The sequence below is a fragment of the Diceros bicornis genome, chromosome 18 (genome assembly GCF_020826845.1).
Source record: "Diceros bicornis minor isolate mBicDic1 chromosome 18, mDicBic1.mat.cur, whole genome shotgun sequence".
Classification (NCBI taxonomy): Eukaryota; Metazoa; Chordata; class Mammalia; order Perissodactyla; family Rhinocerotidae; genus Diceros; species Diceros bicornis.
In genome coordinates this window covers 25,442,616-25,464,448 of record NC_080757.1, presented here as the reverse complement: position 1 = coordinate 25,464,448, position 21,833 = coordinate 25,442,616, and the positions used below count along the sequence as shown (strand labels likewise).

General features: G+C 38.4%; 1 protein-coding gene across 11 annotated transcripts in view; it reads right to left on the bottom strand.

Annotated features, from left to right (window-relative positions):
• The window catches only part of ACACA (acetyl-CoA carboxylase alpha), a 277,171-nt gene that overhangs the window by 102,534 nt on the left and 152,804 nt on the right, over window positions 1–21,833 (bottom strand). For 10 of the 11 annotated variants that reach the window (XM_058560445.1, XM_058560443.1, XM_058560444.1 and 7 more), the window contains 6 exons: window positions 11,854–11,877; window positions 9,056–9,199; window positions 8,176–8,272; window positions 6,900–7,007; window positions 1,990–2,046; window positions 1,700–1,744 (listed from right to left, as the gene is read on the bottom strand). In XM_058560445.1, coding sequence (XP_058416428.1) covers window positions 1,700–1,744; window positions 1,990–2,046; window positions 6,900–7,007; window positions 8,176–8,272; window positions 9,056–9,199; window positions 11,854–11,877 — 475 coding nt within the window. The remainder of the gene's footprint in view (window positions 1–1,699; window positions 1,745–1,989; window positions 2,047–6,899; window positions 7,008–8,175; window positions 8,273–9,055; window positions 9,200–11,853; window positions 11,878–21,833) is intronic. The other variant, XM_058560440.1, reaches the window with a different exon arrangement.

Below are 21,833 nucleotides of genomic sequence, written 5' to 3'. Positions count from 1 at the left end.
GGGGGAAAATAAATAAATAAATAAAATCTCTAAAGCTGTAAATATTACTCTAGGATATGACATAGATTCAGAGATAAGAAAGTTTTTTGTATGTATGAAACACATACCAAAAAAAAGGCTCTGAGAATTCGTTTTGGCTTTTTAAAAATTAAAAAAAAATTTTTTTTTGAAGAGTTTTAATTTACCATGGAATACTTACTATAGGAAACCTGTTAGTGTGCTATGGACATGAAGACTTCATCTGAACCATTAGGAAAAAGGAAAACAATTTTACAAATTCTGTACTATTCTCCAGATTATGTATTATTCCAAAATCAATGGGAAAAGAAAATCACGTTAACACTTAAGAACCTAGCCCAATATTCTTCCCAAATCCAGGGCCTGGCTCTGGCATGTCTACCTTAGTTCTGATCAGCATCTACCAGCCATAGTGTTTATTCATGGGCTCTCCTATTCTATCCCCAAGTATCAATTTTATTCTCTAAGCTCCGGATTTTTCTTCCTAAAGCCCCAGTGTTCCCTTTAAGCTCCTCATACTTCTTCACTGCCTCCAGTTTCCTATCTAAAGTTATTGACTGATACATATCTGCACTCTGCTTGATTTCCTGACATCTATAACACAGGGGAGTTGTGCAGTCCACAACATTTCCTAAAGCATTTCAGAAAATCTTAGCTCTTTAGTTTGCAGGGTAGGCTCTCTTGTTTCTCAACAAGGTGAACTCTGAGAAAGAAAACAAAATGTCAAGCGCTAGAGACCAAATAAACAAAGGAGCAATAAAAGCAATCACACATAGGTCCTTGAGTTTAGAAAGTCCTTTCCAGAATCCCAAATGTTATCTTCATTATTGCAAATGAGTAGGGCTTGAAAACTAACTTAATTATCTTATCTGCTAAAACAAAACAAAATAAAATTCTTATCAGGAAAATTAAGACTTCCTAATATCCTCTGGAATGTTAGTTAGCTACATTAGGATCAATTTTTAAAGAAATATTTTCACTACAATCAGTCATTTTAGAGAATGACACATTGATTGCAAACTGGACTTTTGGCCTTATTGCTATCATCATACTAGGTATGATCATATAGGTATACCAGTTCAGATAGCAGGCTATTAACTTAATTCTCTTTTCAATAAAACTTTTAATCTCATAAATATTAACAGTTAATTCAGTTACATGGGAGAACAAGCAACTTAATGCTTAATTTTCATTTATTTCCTGCTCCTAGAATTAATATAAGCCAAAAACACCAACTTGGACTCTGTTAAGGAATTTTAAATAATAAATGATTGTTTCTCAGAATTGAGAATTCTCAGTAATAGAATCTGAATCCATCTTTGGTAGAAGCCAAGACCCCAAAGCGCAATAGGCAGTTTTTGATTGTCGATTCACTGTGTGCAGAGAATTACTAGTTAGCTCCTGCTTCTACCTTACTCATCTGGATAAATGCATATACTCATTCTTAACTATTTCTCAGAGATATATTGAGAATTCATTATAGAGGAAAAAAAGAAAAAAAAACCCTTTAGCTTGAACACTCTATAGAAGAACTGAATATTCATTGTGATACTTTCTGAAAGAAGAGGGAGCAAACGTCAGTGCAGCCCTTCTAAATAACTCACACAAATTCTATGTTTAAATAATCAGTGGCAAACAGATAAAACAGTAACTCATCTTTCATTTTTGTCCTTTTACTTACATGAAATCTCTGATCCACCTCATAGTTGACCTGTTTTCTGAAATCCTTTGAGATGAAAGACAGAAAGGAAGGAAAAACAGCAAAAGCTGGAAATTAGTAATAAAATTAAAAACAAATTGAGTAAAAGATGATGAGTTAAACTAATGTTTTTTCTTAAGTTTATAGAAAAAAAGCTATTTCTCTTCATAAATTTTATAAGTAAGCATACGATTATAATTTCATTTTTTATTTTTAAAAATTCTAGCAGCAGCATAAGAAATATTAGAGAGGTATAATTTGCACACCAATACCTTTTGTGCAACCAGGAATGTAAGGCGCCGGATCCCATGCTCAACCAGGGTAGCTTTCTATGAACAAACATGTAAAACACAAGACAGATGAGATCTCCTTTCATCCTAAATTTTACCCCATTTGATCCTCGTAAGGCAGTGGGCTAAGCACCCTTTTTGGATATCTACATCTTTGCTTAGTACCTTCAAACTTGCAAATAAACAAATCTCAACCTGCCTCCTGGGACTAAGTCTTATGGAATAGGTTTTATATTGATCTGGAAAAAGATGAGAGAGAAGTTTGTGGAGGAGAAAGGGTCATATGAGGTCACCTAAATTCTCTAAGGACTGATTCACATCAAGGTAGACCTTAACACAATTTCTGCTTATAGAAATCACACTGGTGGGCAAGTATTTGAATGTGAAGATTAATAGATACAGAAGCTAAGAGATATCAAGTAGAGAGAAAAGAAGGAATTTCCTAAAACAGAAAATTCCGGTCCTAAACTGCTGTTTAGATTATTAATCTTACCTACTATCAGATACAGCATTCCCAGAATTCAAACTAACAAATCCTGACCTTTTCAGTTCTTCTAAAACATTTCCCCCCTACTTTACATGAAGGTATTTTTTAAAAGATTCTCTTTAAAAATTGTTAAAATCAATATTTAACAGGCTTTTAAATTTAGTGATTATTCATATCTCCATTTGGCATAGGGGAGCAGTATATTAGAAGTCAACACAGACCAATGGTTTCAAGACAGCCCCTTACATGAGTCTTGGGCCTTTGGATCTAAGCCTTCCTCTATCCTGTACTGCTCACTTATCTTAAAAGGCAGAGACAAACAGATTAATGAATAGTAAAAGACATGCTTTTAAAGGTCCCTAACGAAGACAGACTACATGGTAACAAGCAGAAAAGCAATACTACCAGTTGAATGACCCGAGAAAATATACGAATAATGGAAATAGAAAAAAAAAAGTAGACTTTTACAACCTACACCCAGACTTTAATTTGATCACATTCCTTGTTATAACTCTAACTAAAAGATATGTTCATAAGCCAATTCTTAACTTACATGATATTATATATTTTTTAAATCCAAATTGGCTTCCCCTTATAAACAAGCACATTCCTGGGCCATTTCCTCCTATTTCTCCATTTCTGCTATGGCATTTGCTTAGAAATAAAATTAATTAACATCATAAGCAAAAGATAACTAGAAAAATAAATTTTCTAATAATAAATTCCCTGGTCAAATATAAATAGATTTTGGTCTAACCACATTTAAAAATGATCTGTACTTGCATCATAGCCATTAGTGTAACTAACCAATATCGATACTACAATAAGAAAAAATTGTGTTGAAAGAAAGAGGTGGCATGCAGTGGGGTGGTGATGGTTCTCAGTCTCTCAGTGTGCCCAGGAACAGAAACATTTCTTCTGACACCAACAAAGAATTCCCCTACAGCCAAGTCCTTCAAAGACAAGCATCAATAGCTATGTTCTGGCAAGGGAAGAAAATAACTTTAATAATGCCATGATTTAAAATCAAAATTGTTATTGCTTTTAAAATTCCACAAGTGGCTGACAATAACGGCAGAGCAACAGGATTCTGATTACATTGTAATAATGCGGGTCTCACAGCAAGTCCACAGCTATTACCCAGCGATTAGGCGCCAGCACCTGGAGAAACTCCATTTACACTGACGGCTGCAATCTCCTCCACAAGTCATTTACAAATATATGATCCTAATTTCTATGAGAGAAAAAAAAGACATGCTGGGACTAGAAGATTATTTGGACAATTTGGATCAACCTATTTGATAGTTTAATGTGTGCTTTAAAAAAAAAACTTTTTCTAAACTGCTAGGAGCATGATTATGAAGCGAAAAACAAAACTAGTTATCACTTCAGCTTTTTTTTAAAATTGCTTTTCCTTCCTTTCCCGTTTATATTTTTTTCAAAACAAGGAGGTGAAGATGGCAAATATTCCTGGATATGCACGGTACCTGACACAGTTAATAGCTTCTCTAGGCTTGGAATGTCGGCACAAGTGGTACCCTCACCCTTCTGAATAGCCAGAGGCAAAGTCAGTGGATTTCTCTGTGCCTCAGTTTACAAGTCCAGTAAAGGAAAAAAGTAATTTCTTATTGCCAATTAATGTTACATATATATTTAGTGAAAATGAAGAAACTGCCTCTTTAAATCAACGTATGATGATATACAACACTTAGATCTGACGGTAATAAAAAGCCTAAAGTTGAAGTCAAAACAATCAAACATGGGCAATCAACCTAGTGCCTCAAAACCTGGGAAGAAACTTTCATAGATTATTTCATCAAGCAGCAGAGTTAGCAGCCATGCACAAGACTAAGACTCTTCCAACTAAGGTTGCCTTGGTCATTGGTCTCAGGTTAATTTTATATGGTCACTAGTCAAGGGCAAGAAGGAAAGTAAATTTCTCTTCTAAGGAATAATTTCCAGGCATATCTCCTACTTTCACTTCTCATGAAGTACCTTTTCCTCATGTTGGCCACTGCCATCTCACAGTCAGTTTACGTGCTATGAGAGCATCACGGAGTAAATGCTAATACTCATGTTAAGCACAAAGTTACCATCTTTTCTTGGCTAACTACCATTAGCATTACATGATGTGAATGCCTATGGCACTGTTTACACTGCTGAATTGAATTTAAAAACATCTACTGAATGCTTGCTTTATAATAAGCACTATGGGCTGGGTGCTTTCCATTCAAAGGAAACATATGGGTCTTGTCATTATGGGCAGTTGAAGAGGGGTGCTTTGGCATCTATCATGTATCATGATGAAATGTAATTGTAGATTATTGTTTTGAGCATGCCTAACCAGTCCCCCCAACTAGATTATAAGCATCTTCAGGGCTAAGAATGTATTATTTACTAAAGTATCTAGATCTGGGCCCCTAGAGCTGGCATCAAAGCCTTAAATTCTAGTCTTTGCTCTACCATGTACCAGCTGGTGACCAAAGGGCCTTAATCTCTCTGAGCTTGAGCTTTTCCCTACGTGTACAACTGGAATAATTCCTAACTAATCTAAATCTCATGGGATTGTGGTAAGGTGCAAATAAGAAAATTCACATGGAAGTTCTTTATAAATAAAAAGTGTTATTATTCCTAATAAATGTATGCTGAATGGTTAGAAATTCAAGGGAGAAAAATACATTTTAGTCAGGGCTACTCAGAGAAACCCTGGTAAAACAAGTGAAATTTGAGACTCTTCTGAAAACAAGTAGGAGAAAGAAAGGAAGGAAGGAGGAAGGAAAGGAAGAAAGAAAAAGGAAAACATTCCAGGTGAGGGGCAGTAGAAAAGATGAAGTACAAAAGGTAGATGAGACAGACTTAGATCTTTTCATGGAACAGCAGAGGCTAGCTTGTTAGCCTTCACTGATAGGCTGATGTTAAATATCAAGTTAAGGAGGTATGTTGAAGGTAAGAGGGAATTAATGTTGAGTTGGAGAATAACTTGGTAAGGGGGCATTTTGGACATTTAATTTTTGGTGGTGAGCAGAATGGTCCTGTTTGGAGGGGGAGAGTAAAGGAAGATAGCTCACAAGGATACCTGCAGCAGTGTCGCAGGTGTGAAGTGAGTAAGGGTTTAAACTAGAGAGATGGTAGTGGGAATTAAAAAAACAAAAAGAAGAAAGGATAGGAGACACTGCAAAGAAAAAACTAACACACCTTGGTGACTGACCAGATACAAATAAACACGTACAGATGGTAGATGGAAGGGAAGAACAATGGATGGCAAGGAAAAGGAAGAAGTCATGATTTCTGAATGACTGGGGAGAAAGGGTTTGGTTGTGTTGGGCATCAGAATTGGCCACCCCAAAATGCGTCTCTTTCGCATAAGGATTATTTGGGGCTGGTTACTTTTAAAAACTGCAGACATGGGAAAAACTCTGAAAATCAAGTAGAAGTAGAAGTTTCCCTTTGTAAGAGAAATTTACATTTGCAAGGGAGATCTCCATTTGTAAAGATGTCTCCCTCTCTGTACCAGGAAGAAGGGGGGATGACTTTATCTCTAGAAACTCTTATCAATGCAGAAGGCAAGGACTTAAATCTACATAATAATCTTACTCTTGTTTACTGTGCTTCTCTGGTCATCTTCCTGTAACTGACTTCCCCCACCCCCAACATGCTCCTTTGTCTTTAGCTGAAGATAGTATTTAAGGTAACAGCCTCAGTCATTTTGGCGAGTTACCCAGTTTTCCTGGGTTTCTCCCATGTATACATGTTATAAAGCTTTGTTTGATTTTTCTCCTCTTATTCTGTCTCAAGTGAATTTAATTTGTAGCCCAGCCAGAAGGACCTAGAGGGTAGAGGATTTGCTTTCCTCCCTTACAGTTGCCTGGATTTGTTTTTGTTTTGTTTTGTTTTGTTTTTTTGGGGGGGGGGTTGGGGGGGGTCAGAAGAGGTTAAAGAAAATGATGGGAATTCAGGTTTAAACTACAGAGTTTGATGTCAACATGAGATATCTAAGTGACATAAAGTTGAAAAGTCTAACTGATATTTTCAAGAGAGGGGAGGGTAGGACATAGAAGAGACCTGAGCAGAGTTTGGGCCTAGACACGCAGAGTTAAGTCACCAAAAAAAAAAAATTCAGCAGGTGACTGGAAGTTCAAGACTGGAGCTCTGGGAAAGATTTAGCAACACAACTTCCCTTCCTTAAAATATGTTAAATATTTGAAGTCTATATTTCTTGACATAAAAAGGTATTCATTATATAATTAAATCACCTTGGAATTTTACACCTACAGGCAGAACTATGTTAAAGATATAGTGATTATCAGTGATAGGCCTTACGAGTAGCAACTGATAAAAGGATGGATATGACACACAACCAGCAGGAAATGGGCCATCACCAGTTTCCATCCAACTGAGGACTTACATTTTGCTGGGTGAACTCTCTGAACATAGCTGCCAGACTGTCATCCTCGATATCACAGTCAGTCTTGATAGCCACATTCAGAATGTGAATTGGTTCATCCCTGGGGACCTGCAACCCAAGAATACAAGACAAAGAAATTAGGAGGCCGGCTAACACAGAGTCATAGAGAAGTTACAGCGCTTGGTAGAATACCTGAAAAAGAGATACACCCCACAGGACATTTTGGTTTGCCTACTAGTACGAACAAGCAAATTGAAACCACCACACAGCATCCACAACGAAGACTAAATAAAGTAAAACACCTAACTTTTAAAAGACAGCAGCAAAGGCATTAGCTAGAGGTAGCTTGAAATCTTGACTAGACATGAACTTGAAGACCACTGTCTCAACTTTTTCACTAATAAAACGGGAATGAAATTATTTGCCACATTTCTTCACAGAATGTGAAGAAAAATGAGTGCAAGAAGCCATGTGCACATATTCCCACATAATATATTTCCTAACAATTTATCAAACAGTGGAAGTATCAAATCATGGGAAAATACCTGGTAAGGAGAAAAACAGAATGATTTGTTTACTGAGAAATGAAAAGGCGGGATTTAATAAAAGGACAAAGTTTTAAACAAAATGCCTATTTTTTCCTGCTATCTTTTAAAGTCCATCATTCCCTGAAGACTACAACAGCACCACTCTGCAAATACACAAGCCATCACTGAGTAAGAATTAAAGCAACCAAAGCTCAAGTCTTTCAAACAACATTCAGAGATCCAGAGGCAGCTCCAATGGATATAGCTGAGCCCATTCTACACTATGGATTCCAAGATTAATACAGGTTATTTTTTAGGTTACAATTTATATTCCATTTGTTTCCAGAAATACTTTGATGAGGCATAGAAAATTAAATAATATAGAATAAAAAGATGAATTCTCCCCTATAATGTGCCAAAGTCAGAAAGATGGTATAGGGGCCAGCCCAGTGGCACAGCGGTTAAGGGTGCACACTCTGCTGCAGCGGCCCGGGGTTCGCAGGTTTGGATCCTGGGTGCGCACCAACACGTCACTTGTGAAGCCATGCTGTGGCAGCATCCCATATAAAGTAGAGGAAGATGGGCACGGATGTTAGCCCAGTGCCAATCTTCCTCAGCAAAAAAGAGGAGGATTGGCATCGGATGTTAGCTCAGGGCTAGTCTTCCTCACAAAAAAAAAAAAAAAGAAAGAAAGAAAGATGGTATATAGTACAAATCCTGTGTCTGAAGGAACAAAAGGGACACTGTACCTTGTCTTCATCATATAGAGACGTGTGACCTGCCTCAGGGAATGTGGGGCTTTGAGGTGGGGAATCACAGAAGCAGCCCATCACTTCATCAAAGATCCTGAAAAATACCAGAAAAACACCCACCATGAAAATCCAAGAGGCAGAAAACCTAAGTGGCAGGAAACTAACACTGCCATTGCCAGCTCAGTCTAAAAGAATAATCTACCCTACCCTGTGCTCAACAGCCAACTGAATAGAATCACCAGTGGCTAGAGGTGACATGCAAAATTTCACCAAGTGGCAGAAATTAGGAGGATGGATTGTTTAAACTTTAATAAACCATATATATTTTTTCTTTTTAAAAAAGAATGATCTAAAGCTCTTTTATTTTTTTCTTATGTAAGATATGAGTACTGCTGTCATCATCAGTCTTAAAATAACAGAAAGAGCCTGGGACTGGAGCAGTGACAGACCAATGTAATTACCCCTCCCCCTAGGGTAATGCATCAGTATACATCAAGAGATAGATGTTGAATGCATTTAATCAAAAGATGTATCGTCTCTGGTGGGGCTCACTCTAGTGTTGTGTTTAATTTCTCCTGACATTTCACTCATCACAGAGCAGACAGCTTCTTCTGTTAGCTCCTAAGGAAAAGATGTTTTTTTTTGTTTCTTTTTTTCTGGCCAGGCTCATATAACAAGTAGAGGCTTGTAGAGTCTGAATGAGAGGTGGAAATGGAAGGACATATACCTCTCCGAGGGCGTATACAGAAAGGGCAACATCTCCTTAGCTGGCTCATGGCTATTCTGGGGACCTTTATTCATTTGGCAGAAATCTGAGACCCCAAAACAGAGATGCCCATGGCTCCCCTTGTACAGACACAGTTCCACAGTGTCTTACCTGACAAAATCTTCAAAAGTCCGAAAAGAGACCATTCCGCCCATCCTCTGACATGGTGGCGTGAAGGAGTTGTCCAATAGCACATCGCTGACACTAGCTACATGAGTCATGCCATAGTGGTTGAGGTTGGAGGAGAAGGACATTCTAAATGGTAATTCAATCAAGTGCGTTAGACAAGAAGGGTAGGAGCAAGGATTGGGAGAGTAACGATAGGGAAAAGGAGCTAGGAGGAAGCTCTGAGGTAGGGTCAGGTTGCAGAGCAGATTTGGTTTTTTACCCACTGTGGATAAGGCTGTCTTGCTAGACTCACATTAACCTTTTCATTTGAATTCCACCCAACAAAAACTATATTTTTACCACTCCAAAATTTCTCCAAACAAAAATTTAAGGAGTATCAGGAATTTCCTGACAGTTTTAATACAACATTATGACATGTCTAATGAGTGAATAGCACATAGGGTTAAAAACCATTCTGCATCTTCCCCTTCCCTAAATCATTCCATCTTTTAAAAGGAAGTAAGCATGCAAGTGAGTTGTAACGAGGCAACACATAAGGCATTTTTCTCTAGGAATTGTAATAGATTAAGTAGTCACATATAGATAAATACATGTACAACAAGTCTAAGTCACTTGGAATGGTTTAGTAAATCATTATAAAAAACATTATTTATCATACAGAAACAAGCCACAGTCTATAAAAGGAACTTTACTGAGGTATTTACTTTTTCCTTTAATGGGCTGATAGAGATAGCAGTTACAAGGATTATAGCTCCTCCTTTTTTGAAAGAGACATTTTTCAACCCCAAATTGCAAAATTTCCTTTTTATATTTAAACACTTTTATACCAAAGTAAACATTCCTTCATCAAAAGCCCTTAATAAATCTCAGCAAGATACAAAAGGGCAGAGCATAGGTCTCAAAGTATGTGTAAGCAGGACAAACAGGTGCTAAATGGAGATACTTGAAGAGAACTGAACTGATTTGTTCAATCTAAAAACATAATGATCTGTATATTCCTTGATGCACCTCAGCAGTACATACTGATAAATAATACTATAAAGTGTTTCTGAATGCCCAGTCAATCAGGAGAGCCTGTTAGGAAGGACCAAGCTAAAGGATGCCTCCAGGACTTGCCTGACATGTTACCGGCATACTGATATGAAGCAAGAGCCGAGCAAGGCAACAGCACCTGAACTTTGGGGAGCTGCTCAAACATCTTGAAGTGCACCACCTGCAGTGTTGCAGGGGGAAGAGAGCCAGCAATGCGGACTTAAAATCTGAGTACATACTGTACTCTACTGCAAATTTTAATTATAAAAGGTAATGGAATTTTTTATGGGATGGAAGTGCTGCTCACACAGACTATAGAGACTGACACTCCAGGCTTTTATTCCTTTGGCAAATGATGACTATGAAAAAGGTAGTTCATCTTTCGACAGTACCGGGGAATAGAAAGGCAGAGTGGGAGAGGAAACCATTGATACCATGAATGAAACAAACAAATGAAATACACATCAAGCAAGTCATATACATGGTGCTCACTAGAAACTGGGATTCAGAGTTGTATGAGCTCAGAAATGCTATCATCCTCTTTTCTAGGATCACCAAATATATTTACTAAAGTAGCAAGTTTGTGAGGCAGTATATCTTTTCTACCTGCCTGGCATTAGACAGGAAAGATAAAAAGGCTTCAGATAACATTTAAAGGGAAACTCCCTCTGAATAAGCCAACAGGCTCTGTTTGTGGCAAACATAGGGTTAAGTATCTTTTTACTCAACTGAATCCCATGGGAAATATCCACTATTCAGTTTCCCTCACTACTATGTTCATGTGCCAGTACAGCTAAAGGCAGGCAGGAACGAACCAAGCCCACTCTCCAAGGGCAGACAAGAGGACCAAACAGAAGTACTCCCTTTCCTCTCCCCATCCAAATGGGACTCTAAAAGCTATAATCAGTTTTGATTACTTAATATTTAAAGGGAGAGGGACAAAATAAACAAAAGCCTATAAACATTTCAATGTATAATTGATCATCTACAAAGAGCTCGCCACCAACTTATTATGCTTTAGCATTTTGTGGATTCAATTCCAATCAGAGTTGCTGTCCTCTCAAACTTGCATTGTGTTGCCTTGCTTAGCTCAGGAGCCGGAGGAACTCAAAATACTAAAACATCACTTGTGTTATATTGGCCTGGAAATCTCTTCACAGGGCTACACACATCAAAACTTAAATACAGTTTTCCAGTGTTATTCTTATCACAGGTCTGAAATAGAACTTGACTTTCGTATCATTACAACACTTTTAACACTTTAGAAAAATAGCTAAGAAACTGATAAAACATGAGATCAGCTACTTCTGCATTCGCATTCCTCTAAAAGGAGAAGCAAATTAGAAAAACTAAAAACTGAAAAAATTATGAACCATTTGCCAGGATAAGAGTAACCTTAAAGGCTTCTCCACTCAAAGCCCCAAATTAAACAGAGAACTTAGCAAAAAGATGATGTTTACAGCAAAGCTGAACATCAGGCAGACAACTCCCCTATCACACACAGCTAGATGGGAGCTTTTCCACACTGAGGCTTTCAAGTACTGCTTTTTGAACAGCTGAAGAAAAGCTGAAGACATGTTTTCTAAACAGAAAGAATAATTTAGTATGTCCAAAGGGGAGCGCAGGACTCCCTAGAAGAAGACAACATATTAGCTTGTCAAGTGTAGTGCTATTTTTTCCCTGATTTCACTATTCTAAGTTACAAAAAAAGCTGCTTTTAATTGGAAAAGAAACTAAACATACGGTACCTGTTTAGCGTGGGGATGTTCCCTCTGTAATTAAACAATCACAGTTAGTTACTGATAGGTTAGTGAAAGCCATAATAAAAGAATTGTCAGAGCAGATACAGACCAGTCGTGAGGAGCTCCAGTTTGGCAGCTCTGGCATTCAGCAGACATAATTAAGTGCTCATTACCCTTCAACCCGCAGGGTGCCTCCAAAGAGGCATGCCTCCTGACCTACCTCACCACAGCAGCTGTTGAAGGAAAGGGTCGAAATGTATTTACCATGGAATTTTTTTTATAGCTCTATTGCAAAAAAATAATGCAGAGCAGTGATGAAACACAGGCTTGTGAAAATTAAGTTATATGATATGGTATATTATCTTAAGCTTCAACATGAAATATAATTCTTGACAAGATTCTTAGAGAATCTTCTTTCTTGTTCCTATTTTACTAAAAACGCAATAAGGAGCTTGAGAGAAGTTGATTCCACAGCCCCTTCCACCTTAATTGCTTTCTAAGATATGTGATGAACCTACAAACTCTCTTCCAAAGAAAAGCAGCCAGTAACCTGGGTTCCCAGCTACCTTTTCTAAGTCTCTTTAACCATGTTCTTCCTCCCATAGTCTTGTGGTGTTGGGGGGGCAGATGTTGGAAAGGAGTGTACTCTGTACTATAGGAGCCTGAAGGAACTGTGGGAATGTAATTATAAACGAGTTCTATAACTAGAGTGGTATAATTTGTTAAAATTAATTAATACTTTTTAAATTAAATGAGTTTAAATCATTTAAACTTTTTAAAATTGTTATAAGCTTAAAAACTCTAGGCCTTTCATAAATAAAACCTTATCTAAATTTGGCTAGCCCTAGAATCTCCTGATAAAGAAAGTGCCAAAATCATGAAATAAAGACTAGGATAAGAGTGGAAACCGCAAAGCAAGTCTCCTGCATTCTCTTTAGTCTTTGCCACCAACTCTTTTTTTCTTAATTTGACATCAGTCATTTCCTTGACTGAAAAAAAAACAAACAAAAACCCCTTAATTTCAATGCTAAAGGACAAAGTTATACTTATCACCCACAATTGAGGAGTACTGTAAGGGGTTGATTGGTTGATATCTTAACCTTCTAACATTCTTTTATCAGCATTTAATCATTGTTGGGATTTTCTGGCACACAGAGGACTTAATGGGCAGAACATAGTGGGTGGTGCTGATGATATGTGGGAAGGAGGAGAGAGGGAGGAAAATGATGCACTTTCCCTGGCAGTGAAAGGAGCAGAATAGACTGAGCTGGCCATATAAATAAAAAGCTGTGACATATCACTGCACACAAACTGTATACCTCGTGTGATTTGTGAGTAGCAATACTCTCTGCATCAAACCTGTATCACAGAGTGAATTCATAAGGCAGCAAGAGTAACCTCCAAGTGCAAAAACCTGCACCTTTGCTGTTTGGATTCTTTGAGCCTCTCACTCAGGGGCATGGGTTTCATATTACAAGAGATCCTTAGTTATAATGCACCTGACCCTCATCAACAAAAAAAAGTATGCACAGGGGGCTGGCCCGGTGGCGCAAGCGGTTAAGTGCGCATGCTCCAGTGCGGCGGCCCGGGGTTCGCTGGTTCGGATCCCGGGCGCGCACTGATGCACAGCTTGGCAAGCCATGCTGTGGTGGCGTCCCATATAAAGTGGAGGAAGATGGGCACCGATGTTAGCCCAGGGCCAGTCTTCCTCGGCAAAAAAAAAAAGAGGAGGATTGGCAGATGTTAGCACAGGGCTGATCTCCTCACAAAAAAAAAAGGAAAGAAAAAAAAAAGTACGCACAGGTTCTAGAGCAGAGGGAGGTGTAACTACACAGAAAAGTAAATGTAGATGCTAATGAGAATAACAGAAAGGATTCCTTTTAAGACATAAAGGATTCTAAAGAAATGGGCCACCTGCATAGTCTCTTACTATGAACCTCAGTTCAGAGAGAAGAACTTTACAACCAAAGCAAAGCAATCTCAGGCTCCATCCATCCAGGTTTCTGGAATTTAGAAACCAGTATAATCTCTCTCAACTGTTAATCAATTTCTTAAACTAATAAAATGGTCTCACTTCTTCTGTAGCTACACTCTAATCCCTTAGGGAGTCTTCACAGGATGAGGGCCAAGTCTTCAGTAGGAAAGGGCCTGAATTGAAAAGAACACCACCAACAAATAGCCAGCCCTTCTCCATCAGCAATTCTCAAGCTCTCACAGGGAGCCCCCTGCTGCTTTGTTATAGGAATTGTGCACCATCTACACAGTATGAGGTAAGAACAAAAACTCTCAACATCTCCAGTTTTTAAAGGAATGGCCCCAAATCAATCATGTAAGAGGTTACGTTTAGAGACAGCTTATCCTCTTTGGTAGAATAAGAATCTGTAGGGCTCTAGGGGAGATGAGCAGGGAAGGAAGGATAAACTCTCTAGTATTAGGTAAATACTTAGCCACGTCCATAATGACCATTTTTATGTTTTGTTACCCTATATAGGAGCTACTGGATCAATTTAATAATATGACCGATGTGGCATACTGTACACTATTGTGATACACTAGAAAGCTAGATCCATGTCTGTACAAAAATAACCAACCAAGGAAGAGACTGCATATGAGTGAAATATTTCATATATGTAGCTAAAAATAAAATAAAATCTACCACTACTATGCAGTGGAATCACTGCATACTCATCATGTGAAAACAGTCAAATTGCTCAACCTCTGATAAGGCAATCAAATGCATTTTCAAATACACAAACAGGATATAAATTCACTTCTCATAAAACATTTGCTGTTTAGACTATTCAAAGCACTTACGATGAGTCTTCATTCACAGTGTTTTGATAAATATTGGAATCATTTTCCTTCTGGTAGATTAGCTCCATTTTACAGATGTGATAACTGAGAAACCAAAGGGGATGCTTTCCAAGGACATTGTTTAACATGGTGTCATAATCCAGAATCTAGACCTGGCATTTTCTCATCTCAGTTCCTGAGGCTAGCATTCCACATCAACATAGAATACATTTAAAGAAGGACAAGAGAAATCCTTTGAATTCTGAGGTTCTTGGCATTAAGTCACCTCTGATTTTATTGATCTGCCTGCCTAGAATGGCTGGACAGCCTGCTTCAATATGAATGCAAAGTCAGAGTTGCCGCCTGCTAGCTGAACCCTCTTTATTTAAGGAACACTGACTTCACTGGCAGTCACAAGTTCTCCAAGCCTTTTACCAGACCTTCTAGCTGAATTCCATTTTGCTTGATTTTAGCTGGCCCTATGTACATCTTTCATCATATAAAAATGCTCCTGATTCTTTTGCCTTCTAACTTGAAGAAAAAAAAAGACCCTATATGAAAATGATGGGGATAAATGCAAACAAGCAGTGGTTACATCAAGCTGTGACTGAGAGCCAGTATAGGGCAAATCTTTTGAAATGAGGCAACAAAGCAGAATCAGAAAAGGTCGGCTCAATAACCTACTAGCAGTCACTAACAGCAGTACCATAGGGGAAAGAGCAATTTGACTGGCTGTGACCAGTGGTGGTCTCCTTGAGTGACTATATTTCTACAGGAGAATCCAAATCAAGAGCTGTAAATCACATCTGAACCATGTATTTCTACTGGCGTCTCCCCCACCACCTCCTTGCAGTTCAGATGCCCTGATTCCACTGCAGAGCTTTAGTGTACATTAAAATGATCACTGCTTCATTCATTTGCAGCCCCTCCAAAGCCCCTTCTTTGCTCTGCTGGAAGATTTTGCTCCTTCTGAAACAAGTATGCCAACAGAGCTACAGAATATTTCTGTGGCCCGCTGTATAATTAGCTACAAACCCACAGCACAAAACTACAGGGATTTACAGGTGCCTTGGATTCTGCTTTTCCTTCCTCCTGGAATCAGCTAGTCTTCCTTGACAAGAAGGGACCTTGGGCTACCCTAATGATATATTGAGAGTTTTAAACTCGACTCTCCAATCTTACAAGTCTAGAGCGCCAAAATAACACAGCAGAGACAGGAAGCTCTGAGCCATGGAGTCAGGAAAGCACCTCGGTAAGCACTTAAACCTGCTGAGAATCTTCTCTTCTGCCAGCTGCTTGCATCTTATCAGCAGACTACCCTGAATGAAGGAAGCAAGCACTGTAGGATTGTATTTATTTATAGCTCATTCTGGCCTGCTAACTACAACCAAGTGCTCCCACTGCTAAGAAATGCTACAAGTTGGATGACTTTTGAGTGTCTCAGTATGAGTCAAAGAAGAGTCTAATCTTTGGGTGTCAAAGATTATCAGAATTCTCAAGAATGGCAGTGGGCTGCTGATTAGTCACATGGAACACTTCTGATTTCTAAACTTCCTCACAACCTTCTCCACAAAAAGAAGGTCCAGACGCCACCCACTGACAGCTAAACACTGAAGGTGCCAAGCAGCCTAAACCCAGTCATGAACAAAACATGTGCTATCCAGGGAGAACATAGCCGACTTCTTCCAGATATAAAACATGAGAAAAGGAAGTGCTTGAATTAAAACATTATAACACAGAAGGCCAAATTCACAAAAAGCAAATAGCAGAGAAGTTACAATGCAACTTGACTTAACTAAAGCATGGATTTCCATCTAAGAAATAGGTGGAAATAAACACCAATAAGTCCTCACCCATTATATAGGTACAGAAACATACAACAAAGTATACTTCCCATCTCCTGCATCAATTTTGATGCTACTTATTTGAACCACAGATTAAAAGTTAAAAACAATGAACTTGGGCCGGCACCACGGCTTAGCGGTTAAGTGCACACGCTCTGCTGCTGGCGGTCCGGGTTCGGATCCCGGGCGCGCACCGACACACCACTTCTCTGGCCACGCTGAGGCCGCGTCCTACATACAGCAACTAGAAGGATGTGCAGCTATGACGTACAACTATCTACTGGGGCTTTGGGGGAAAAATAAATAAATAAATAAAATTATAAAAACAATGAACTATGTTCACTAATGTGTATTACTTATGAAAGTCATTTGGAGTTTTAAATTTCATACTCCCAGACTGTCATAACACGCAGTCATACGCATTGCCACAGAGTTTATGGGATAATAGACTTTACACGTGTTTGTATAAATATAGCTATATTTTAGAAGATCAAATAGATAGGCGGACTAAAGAACTTATTTGTTTTCAGATTATTCTGAGTTACTTAATATGCCCAAAGCAAGCTAAGGGAAATCCTGAATGTCAAATGACTCTGTGAATTGTCAAAAATAAAGACATTCAGGACGATGCTTTAGTGTAATAAGCTCTTCCATCACCAGCACCAGTGAGTGATAAACTGGGGTTTCAGAATGAGAAAAATGACAAACACACACACACCTCAGGCTCTACACCCTGAGCCTCACTGGAGGAAGAAAGAGAAAAAGGAATGCTGAACGATATAGTCTGAGCTCCAGGATTAATCTGTGTAAAATGTTGGTTGAACTCACTAAAGAGTTGGGCTGATGGAATCTTAGACAAGAGAATTAGTCCTAAAAGTCTGCATAATAATAAAATATTCTCTTAGTGCAGACTGGCTGTTCTACTCCTGCACCAACAAAATGACTGAAGAAACTAATTCACTTCTCCTTTAAAAACAACTGCTAACTGGCTACAAGTTACCTTTAAAAAACGACAGCAATGGGCCAGCCCCTGTGGCCTAGTGGTTAAGTTCAGCACACTCCACTTCAGTGGCCCATGTTCGGTTACCAGGCACAGACCTACACCACTTGTCTGTCAGTGGCCATGCTGTGGCAGCTGCTCACATACAAAAAGAGGAAGATTGGCAACAGATGTTAGCTCAGGGTGAATCTTCCTCAGCCAAAAAAAAAAAAAAAAAAGACAGCAATAATGCTCTCCCCTCAAAAAATTTCACATACAATAGGACATAGCCTTTAATTTTTTTAAAAATTTTATTTATTTTTTCCCCCAAAGCCCCAGTAGATAGTTGTATGTCATAGATGCACATCCTTCTAGTTGCTGTATAGTGGGACGCGGCCTCAGCATGGCCGGAGAAGCGATGCGTTGGTGTGTGCCCGGGATCCGAACCCGGGCTGCCAGCAGCAGAGCGCGCGCACTTAACCACTAAGCCACGGGGCCGGCCCGAAGGTAACATACCTTGACTGAAGCCTACCTCCTAGCAAGAAGGATGATGAAGAAAGTCACAGAGCTTAGAAATAAACTGTTCCATCAACTGCTGCTTTTTTAAAAGAAATATTGAGAGACGTATTAGGAAAAAACCAGTCAAATTATACTGACACATAGAGTAACTAAATGTCAAGCAAAAGTTTCAGTCAAGCAATGAAGAAGCACTGGAGATCTGTTGTATAACATTGTACCTAAAGTCAACGATAATATATTCTACACTTTTTTTAAGAGTGTAGATCTTATGTTAAGTGTTCTTTCCACGAGAAAATAAAAACTTTTTAAAAGTATAAAAAAAAAGTCAAGCCATATAAAGTCCTATGATGAATTTAAACAAAAATAAAAAGGCACCAAGCATCTTGGCCACACACTAACTGCCCAAATGTGCTAAAAAAGGGGTGTCTTCTCTCTTCTTAGAGGCTGCTCCACTGATTTGCATCGGCAATTGCTTGTGTTTTGCCTACTCTAAAAACCAAAACATGTCCTAATGAGACATGGGTCTTCAACCCAAATGGCATCTAAGGCATTTTCCTGAAAAAAATACTCCCTTGTTCTCAGTTTGCAGACAGAGAGCCATGTTTCATCCCAACCCATGGGGGCTAAGTTACTAGCCAAAAGCAAACTGCAGGAATAGAATTCCACCAGGTGACCCCACATACAACAAGAGGCTACAGTTTTGCTTTGATAATATAGCTTAGAAAGATACTCACTTCTAAGGACTTGCCGGACAAATTTAGTCTACTTCAAATGCATGCCTGGCTAGGAATGTGAAGACCAAATGCCAGGGAAAAAAAATACAAATATTGGTTAAAGAATGTATCTGTTTTCTCCCTCAAGAATTTTTGGTTTGCTAATTCCAACTGGGAAAAATATTATAAAATTCTGTTTTGCACTGAAAAGTAAAATATGTATATTCATATACCTGTTCTCTATTATCATAGAATAATTTTTAATGCATGTATAAAATATTGTAGCATTTCTATAATATCACGTGTGGATACGTCCTGTAACTACTAAGAACAAGCCATATAAGTAAAAGAATTTTTCTTAAATCTCTCCTAGGGGTACCACCATTAAAATAAAACAAAGAGGACTCAGTATGATTGTCCTAATTAATTTTTGGTCTAGAGTTGAGCTGTTCATGTGGCTAGGAAGTGCTTGAAATACACTACTCTGTATTGAGACATGCTATAAGTGTAAAATACACTCTAAATTTCAAAGACTTAGTATGAAGAATGGGAAAATATCTGAATAATTTTTTATTACATATTGAAATGGTATTTTGGATATAATGGGTTAAATAAAATGTTATTAAAAGTAATTTTATCTGTTTCTTATTACCCTTTTAAATATGGCCAATAGAAAATTTAAAATTATATATGTGGCTTACATTATATTTCTACTGGATAGTGTTGGTCTAGTAGCAGTGATTCTCAACTGTAGGTGTGCATCAGAATTATCAAAGGAGTTTTTTCAAAAAGTGATCTCCTGGTTCAGAATGAATCAGAATCGTCGCAGTCAGGACCCCAATGTATGTATTTTTAAAATATTTCCCAGATAATTGTGAGAATCATTAACCTAGGTTAGTGGGCATAGCTGTGTCCTTGAGCCTTAGAGTATTGGGAGTGGAATGGATGCTGGTAGATAGTCTCCTGTAACTTAATTCTGTAGAATGAGAAACAACATGCTTATTGCCTACTTGTTCAAAACAATAAGAATAGAAAAGAATAAAAGCACTAGAGCTAGAAAAAAGTTGGAACTTGGCTCAAAACTAGCTAAAACCAAGAGATCTTAGAATTCTTTTGTAAGGGTAGCAGGCCTATTATATAATAAAGAATTTGACTGGCCTTTGTCCCTGGTTCCTGGGAGAGAGACTCTAAATCCTTAGAATTTCTCAAGTAATAGAACTGTCTTCATTATTCATGAGCCCCTTGGATCACACTTGAGTTTATGCTAAGACATGATATAACTCAGGACATGGGCTGCTCACTAGAAAGACCAACCATGTGATTAGAGGGTTGGGGGCTTTCAGCCAGGTGGACCTCTGAGGAGGGGAGAGTGGCTGGAGATTGAGTTTAATCATGTGACCCATAATTCAATCAATCATGCCATTGTAATGAAACTCTTATAAAAACTCTAGACAGTGAAGCTCAATGGAACTTCTTGGTTGGTGAACACACTGATATGCTGGGAGGATAAAGTACCCTGATTCCATAGAGAAAGAACAAGGAAAGGCTGTGTTTAGGTCCAACTCAGACCTTCCTCTATGTGTCTCTTCATTTGGCTGGTGCTGATCTGTATCCTTTATAATAAAACCGTGATCGTAAGTATAGTGTTTTCCTAAATTCTATAAGCTGTTCTAGTGAATTATTGAACCTGAGGGGGTCACGAACCCCAAATTTGTAGCCAGTTGATCAGAAGTACGGGTGGCCTGAGAACCCCACCCATGGCCCCATCTGAGTAGGGGGAGTTTTATGGAGAACTGAGCCCTTAACTTGTGGCGTCTAACTCCAGTTGGTTAGTGTCAGAATTGAATTGCAGTACACCAGTTGGTGTCAGAATAAGGTAATAACTCCAAATTGTAACAAAAATATTTACAAAAATATATAAAATCTTATAAAATGAAATTCAAGTAGCAAATCTATAATAACTGAATAAGCTCTACTCTAACGTTGAATGTATCATTCTGTGATTAAATCTAATAATACACTTTATATTCCTAAACTAGCAAAAGGACTTTAGATCTAAAAAAGCACTAAAGCAATTTTAATATTTTTCTGGTTCTCACAAAGATTATTTTATCTTTCCTCCCTTCTTTGTCCTTATCTTCATTTTTACATCTGTAGCAATAATAATGATAATGATAATAATAATCCAGCAGTTTATAATTTTATATACACACAACCAAGGAAGACTTTAGATCAGGATTCCAGTTCTGTTCACATCTAGTCTTTATCCATACACACATAGGGGTGTGTATACCTCAGACGTTGAGAGGGACAAGTATACAAGTTTTAAAACCGGATCAGGAATAACCAAGATTCACACACTCGAAATGGAAAGGTGAATAAGATTTCTTAACAAACGGTAAAGAAGCATTTCTCTCATTTTCCAGTTGACATTCCCTCACCAAACTGGACACACATCCTCAAATTAAAAAGTAGGACAGGGAGAGCAATTCAGAAAGACAAGGGGAGCAATGAGGAGGGAAGGAAATCAGAGGCAGTTCTGCAGTCTGACTACAAATCATTGCCCAAAGGGAAGAGGTAGCAGAAAGCAGGACGAAAGGAGAATGTCCTGAGAATTACAAAGAGCATTAATATAGCATGTAGTTCTCTACAATTATTCAAGGAATGCAGGAAAAGAAAGAAGACGGAGTGCTGAGCCCACGTGTGCCATGAGTACTTTGCCGCTTGCTGAAGGACAACCATTCGTTTCTAGAAAATGAGATTCTGAAATCCATAGAGGCAAAAATGTACTGAGAGATGCTTGCTAAATCAAGGATATATGCTTTTCTCTGCCAGCCATAAGGTATTTCTGAGGTGGAGAAGTGAAAGGATCTTCCGAGACAAAGAAGAGAAGTACTTTTTCTGAAGATGTCTCTGCTCATCTGCTGACCTCTGCTGGATCAACAGTGGCATCCAGTGGCCAAAAGTCTCAGCACAGACTTCTTTGTCTCTAGGAAGGGTTTCTATTGCTTTGGGTGAAGTGGCAATTCAGAACAAAACCATTTCTGGTGTCTATAACTAAGGATCCCCAAAGACACAGTACTTGTAATACAAAGTGAGGAACCAAGGGCCATAAAGAAGAAATGGAGGGCTTAAGAT